The 7420-nt window shown below is 34.9% G+C and overlaps 1 protein-coding gene across 1 annotated transcript; it reads left to right on the top strand.

Annotated features, from left to right (window-relative positions):
• Positions 1–6238: 6238 nt before the first annotated feature.
• On the top strand, positions 6239–7136 carry LOC141392957 (uncharacterized). The gene has a single exon (XM_073965922.1). The coding sequence runs from the start codon at positions 6647–6649 to the stop codon at positions 7064–7066; it is 420 nt and encodes a 139-aa protein (XP_073822023.1). The 5' UTR covers positions 6239–6646; the 3' UTR covers positions 7067–7136.
• Positions 7137–7420: the final 284 nt, after the last annotated feature.

Below are 7420 nucleotides of genomic sequence, written 5' to 3'. Positions count from 1 at the left end.
TTATTGGCGTCTTCCTATCTACTCTAGTTGCCGAGATATCAACGTTTCGACGAGGAAGCTCACGATTTCTTCAGAAATTAAATTAATGTTCTAATAACTTACAAGCTAACCCCCCGTTTACACATACAAGTGACAGTTCGAAAAGTACCAATACACTCACACACCAATTATCAACCTCACTGCCGACAAAATTTCCTTGTCAGTAATCAATAGCTCTGTTCCAGAACTAAAAAGTTTTTAAAATTTTTACCACTTTTACACATTTTGCGTTCCCGTACACAAAATTTATATGAAAATAGTTTACGACTTTTACCACTTTATAAAGTAAAGGAACAAGCCAAATGTAAGTGCTTTGAAAGTAACTACAATTTTTTTTCCGAACGTTGACACATGCAAGTGTCATTTCGAAAAAATTGAAGTTTCGGCTATAATATGTATACACAACTGTCTGCAAGTTACTTGCGTGTGTAATCACCGGATTATTGAGGCAAAGATGGGAAACATTTTTGTTTCCCGAAATACGTCGAGCGTATACTTTTTGTAAGTTGAACAAATTCAACTATGACAGAACGTTTTGTATGCATGTATGTGTGTGTTTTGTATTTTGAAAACAAAAGCCCAACAAAACCTGAAAGGAAAAGGAAAATTATTTATTTTACGAATGAAAACATATATGTAAATAAGTTTTGGTCGCGGATTTGGTGTTTTAAATGTGATTTTGTACTCAACGTATTTGGGTAATACGGACGCTCAGAGAGCGTTGCTGTGGTAGAAAGGTGAAATATTTGTGTACGTCACGTCGTTATTTAGGTTTAGCAGTAAATGTGATATACAATTGCTCTGTTCCAGAACCTGCGAGAAGCTACTATTTTTTACTACGATAAAATTGTTTCCTTTATGTTATCGGAAAAAATAGTAAAAATTAGTAGATTCTTGCAGTTCTGGAACATTTGTGTCATAAGTGTGGATAAGGAAAAAAAGACAAAAATTCTATTTTTAAAAATGTCGGTATTACTTTTAAATTCCAATATAAGTATCTCTAATTTTTTGCAAATACATTCTATATACTATTAGCAATAATTCAAGTCAAAAATATAAATTTTTTTAGTCATCTCCACGCAGTTGTGAAGCAAACTTTAAAAGGCGATTAAAAAGCGGGAAAATGACGTATGGAACACTTAAGCATGACACCGACCAATTGACTCCAGAGAATTAAAGACAAGAATGCGTACAGGAGTAAGACAAGGATGTAGGTCCGCTTCTTCTTAATATTATTTTGGACACAATAATGGCTGGCGGTATATATTGGCAGACTGAAAGATGTAGACTACGCTGGTGGCATATACCTTTTGTGGCATCAGAACTCAAACATGCAGCATCATATAAACCATGTGCAAGACTATGCTCAGAGTATATGGCGTTCAGATAAACATATGTAAGACTAAATACATCCACATTAATGCTAGAAACGCAACACCATTAACCTTGAACAACACCGCTTTAGAAGAAATGGAGTTTACCGGTTTATACCCTCCACAATAAGATGCAAAGTTTAATTATATTTGTCATTCTGTTTGTAACACATCATCGAAGATATTTGTCGGAGACCCTATAAAGAATATATATTCTTGATCAGCATTAAATTCTAAATCGAAATAACGGTATCCGTCTATCTGACTAATGAAATCAAGATACAGCTCGCAGAGCTTTATAATATGGTACAAATTATAAAAATCCTAGCCTGTTTGGTATTGAAAATGAGCTATATCGGTCCTCGCTTTGATATAGCCCCCATAGAACTGTTTTTGGTATTTTCAAAGTTTTAGCCCCATTACCACATTGAATTGATTAAATTCGTATTTACTCTTTGTTGGGAGCATTAAACTTTCCCTAGAAATTTGTTGATATAGGTCCACGTATAGCTCCCATAGAACGGCATCTCCCGATTTTCGATATTTTGAAGGTTTAGCCTCATTATCACACTTAAATTACTGAAATTTGGTGTTTATACTTTGCTAGGGGTATATAGATCCACTATTTAATATATGGTAACATGGGGCGCCTTCGCCACTGGGGCGGCTCCGCCAGCGCCGATTTTCTCGCAAAATACAAGTGCTAGAAAAAATCCGTTAAAGGCAAAATTGTGAGTTTAATGAAGATCTATCATCTCCCAAAAGTTGGCACTTGTGTCATCGGTATGATAGCGGACGCACGTGGTTTTGTGTTTCAGGGTATTGGGAAAATAATTACACTATGCAACACTGAAAATGCAAACAACTTCTAGTATTAATTTTTTGAAAGTACATATTTAGACTACAAAAACCCTAGTTGGGTTTTGTCCTGTCAGATCCAGTTCGGATTCTATGGCCTCATCTAAACCGGGCTAAATCTACACTTTTTTGCATTTATCAGGCCTTTATCTCAGAAACGAATAGGAATTTGGCCTTGCTGTATTTAACAATATTGTAGCCATAAATTAGTAGAACTTATCTTTTAAAGAAACTACATAAGAAAAACTCCATCTAGGGCATTAAAATCTATAAAATATAGAAAATTTTACATAATTGCTGAAATTCTGGTCAGTATCGGCTAAACTATTGGGAGTTGAACCAAGTAACCTTTTGCAAAAATCTTCCAAATAAAGTTCTCAACAATTCTTTAGAACATTCTGAAACTCTAAAATGCTTACTTCATGTTGTTTCGGCGGTATTTTGCATCATATCTTTTACAACAAGTATTTCAAACACAGTTCACACCAACAGTTTATTCTCGCATTTCGGATTTCACTACATTATTGACATTTTTATTAAATCGTCGTTGAAAAATGTACTGAAAACAACGGGATAGAGGCATTTTGCAACAATGACATGTTCTGAAGAGTTGTGTATTACATTCCAGGGAATATTTTTCCAAAAGAAAATATTTAGAAAAAGTTAACGGTTTTGGAGATACGGTGCGAAATGTATAAAAATTGTGGTATTTTTGCATATATTTTGAAATTTGAGGCAATAAATGTAATTTTTCGAGTTCATTATTTCTCCAAATATTGTTTTCTTGTCCTTATCTACAAATTTGCTTCAGAGGTCAGAAGAAGATTCGCATTGGTTTCAGAGATATAGCCCCGAATTTCTTTAAAAAGTCAATATTTAACCATGTTTAGATGAGGCCATAAAATCCGAGCTGGATCTGACACAACAAAACCCAACTAGGGTTTCTTGTCGTTTGGGTCTGTACTTTCAAAAAATCTTCAGTTCGAATTGTTTGCACAAGATCACCTTAAAAATGTTGCACAGTGTTATAGTAGGTATTTTTGTGATATCTTCTTTACCTTTTGTGATATCAAAAACACATTTTATACCGTTAGAACTAGAACTAGAACTACTGAAGAATATAAATCCCAATAATTCGCATGCAAAAAGCAACTGCAAATGTCAATATATTCTCTTCTTTATTTGCCAATTCGTTTTCCGAATGTTAGCGACCAATACAATTATAAATAGATTTGTTTTAATAAATACGTATATATACAATATTTGTTTAAAGATTGCTTAGTATGTCTGCAAACGCATTTCTATCTCTAGCCTTTGATAATAGGGTTGTAGTATCTCGGATGCCCGTCCATTCTGTAATATTATCCATCCATGTTGTCTCCTTTCTTCCTCTAACAGGTCTTCCTTCTATCTTTATGTGGATTATATTTTGTAGCAATTTATATTTTTGATTTCGCATTATATGCCCCAGGTATGCAGTCTTTCGTCTTTTTATTACTGAGATAAGTTCTCTTTCGCAGTGCATCCTTCTCAGTACATCGGTATTTGTCATATGGGCTGTCCAGGGAATTTTGAGTACTCTCCTATAAATCCATATCTCAAAAGCTTCCAGTCTTCTTATATCAGCACTTTTAATTGTCCATACTTCCGTTGCATATAATAACACTGACCAGACATATGTTTTGATAAAACCAATCTTTGTTTCAAGATTAATGTCATGACTCGTAAGTACTCTCTTATATTTTGAAAATGCTTCTCTGGCCTGTTCAATTCTGCATCTTATTTCTTGCGAGGACTGCCACTGTTCAGTTATTGTAACTCCCAGGTATTTAAAACTTTGAACTCTGTCAACATAAGTATTGTGAATTTTTAATGTTGTATTATTGTGTTCATTCTTCTTGCTTATAACCATGCATTTGGTTTTGCGGATGTTAATTTTCAGACCGTATTTTTCGCTGTGTATTGCGAGTTTATTCACAAGGTTCTGGAGTCCAGATATGCTATGCGCTAGTAAGGTTGTATCATCAGCATATCTTATGTTGTTCAGAAATGTTCCGTTTATATGAATGCCGATTGGGATTTTGTTTATGGATTCATGAAAAATTTTTTCTGAGTAGATATTGAATAGCAAAGGTGACAATATGCACCCTTGTCTCACTCCCTTAGATATGTCAATTCTATCTGTCATTTCCCCGTCCACTTCTATTTGTGCACTTTGATGCTAATATAGACTTTTGATACAATGCACTTCTTTCTGGTCTAGGCCAATGGAGATGAGGATGTCAATCAACTTATCGTGTAACACTGTATCAAAAGCTTTTTCGTAATCTATGAAGCATAGAAATACGTCTTTTTGTGCGTTTTTACATTTCTGGACCAATGTTTGTATAGAAAAAAGTGCTTCTCGGGTTCCCATACCTTCCTTAAATCCAAACTGAGATGTTCCCATGGCTTTTTCACACTTTGAGTATATTCTGGAGTGAATTATCCGTCAATATATTAATATTAATAAATATGTAAGGGGTGGGTCGCCTACGCTATGACAGGGGCGTGGTTGGTTAATGTTAGAAATTTGTCATGTTTGATTTAACTTCTTTATTCCATAAATATACCACACTATAATGTGAAGTTAAAATCAAGATTTTCCTAAACGTATATTGTTTTAGTTATATAATGATTTTTGTACCTAAATTCAAGGTACCTACTTCATTTATCCGCTAGAATCGGTTATTTTTTGTGAATTTTAAAATAATTTTTGATTATTCAATAGACAACATGTTCCTTTTTAGCATAATGTTGATATTAAAGAAAGAAGTATGGTGAATTACAGTTTTAGAGTCCGTTGGAGAATGTTCAATATAGATGGCGAAGCTGCCCCATTGGTGGGGAGGCTTCGCCACTTTCTAGACAATTTGTAAATTCTCAAAAATAATATCTTAAAAACAACATTATAAACATTTTTATATCAAAACTTATAGTCAAGATATGCTAACATTTGTACCAAAAATAATATTTGAAAACATTTGAACGGTGTCGGTATGAGAACATTTTGAACAAAAACCAGGCGCCCCATGTTACCATATATCGATACAAAAGTTTAATCGAAAAGTTGTTAATACAGGGCAATGTCTTGTTAGGAACATTTCAATACAACTCGTGTAAAGGGTATACAAAATTCGGTCGGGCCAAACTTAACGCGTTGGTCTAGATTTTGCATACTACCTGTAAACTATAATTTAAGATTAGCAACATAATTTGTGTGGGATTTAAGAAGTCTTTTTCACATAATTCTTATTCTGGCAGAACTACTTCAGTTATTTTCTAAAATGAATTTTGATTAGATTATGCACAGTGGTTGGTGCTGTAGGGTAACACATGGTCGATCTCATTCCATTTAAAACATTTTTCTACCCTACCTGCTAAATGTATCTTGGTTGGGAAATTCGAAAAAGATTTCTATAAAATTAAACTCAGGACAATGACCTTAAAATTCCTGCACCAATTTGAATGTCATGGGTTATGTAAATGATCGTAATGCTCATACACACACATACACATACATACACACGCGATCATTTAGGCATTATCAATGATATAATTAGCCATCAGTTACAAAGTTTTTCATAATCACAAAGGCATTTGCTGATACACATACATACATATGTACAATGTACAAAAGTCGATGACTATGTTTACTGGAAATGACCTGCGATAATATAATGTTAAGCTACTCCAGCGTTGGAGATTGCATAAACAAATTATTTTTTTAAGCTTTGATCTTCTCATCTCAAGGTGCTGCTGCTGCTGGCTCATCACTCAGCGCTTTTGCCATAGAAGAAATTCATTCAGACATACGAAAGTCGTTAAACTACTTGACAATACAAAAAAACCTAAACAACAACGACAATAGCTGTCGGTCAATACGGAAAAAAGAGTAGCTGGCAATGGATGGGTACATGCTCAACGTAACGGGCGACTGAGTGACGCACCTCAGCTTGTAGTTGCCAACTAAACCTACCTCACTAACCAACCAACTCCAGACAAAATGCGCTAAGACACACACATGACTACAGGTTGGTGCCCAAACGAAGACAACGATCAGTTGGATTGTAACACTCAAAGTTGAGAGAGCACGGCGGACGGAACTAAAACAAAAAGAAAATCTACGTTACGCATAAACCACCATTCGAATTGCCTGAGGCAATCAATAGCAACACAATATTCAGTCAACAAACATCTAACATTGGGATTATTTTGATTCACCTTCATTGATCGATTGTTTCACGCATCAATCAGTCAATCACTCCATACTCATTTACTACTATCGTCGTATCGTAATCCACCGACAGACAACCGTAAGAGTTTAATATTTCATCATGCTGCAGCGATTAACGGTGACCACAACATTGCTGCTTTGCTTGGCGGTTTTCGTTGTTAATGCCAAGGTCATTGCAAAACCCAACAGTTTGCCGCTAAATATGGTTCATAGCAATGCCGCTAACACACCAAGGCAACTAATTCTGGGATCTGGAAAGGAAACTTCAGCACCCGACTTCATACGATTGGTAGTGATGCGCCTAATCTATGGTCTAGCCACGACCATGGGAGTGGAAGAGCGATTGGAAGGTTTGTTTAATGGTGCCTTCGTTCCTCCAAATGCGGATAGTGATTTCTTCGGTTTTGGAGGTTTGGGTGGCGGTGGTGGCGACGATGGTGGTCTTGGCGGTTTGCTAGGTCTTGTAGATCTGGAAGGTATCGTGGGAGGAGATAACTTATTCGACGACGGTGGCTTGTAACGTACATATCTGAAATCTACAAATTGATATCGGCATTCCAATTCTTCACAGGCTAAATACACATTTTGGAAGCGGAATAGCGTTATCGATATGTTGTTATTCATATTTATGTTTTAGTTAATGTGTAATTTTAAGTAATTTATTTATCTATTTATTTATAATTATTAGATATTATTTATATTAAATTGTGTTACTGTAGTTGTAATAAAGTAAATACAATAGAATTGTAGAGAAATTAAAAAAAAAATAAACACACACACTTGCGATTATGTAAATGATTTATGGCCGAGTTATGACATCTGATCTGTCTGCCATTAACAATTAATGACAACTTATGGCAAAATTAGAGCTCAT

Source organism: Musca autumnalis, unplaced genomic scaffold (genome assembly GCF_047663935.1).
Source record: "Musca autumnalis isolate F117 unplaced genomic scaffold, ASM4766393v1 scaffold_2, whole genome shotgun sequence".
Lineage (NCBI taxonomy): Eukaryota > Metazoa > Arthropoda > Insecta > Diptera > Muscidae > Musca > Musca autumnalis.
This window is presented reverse-complemented; position numbering and strand designations above follow the sequence as displayed.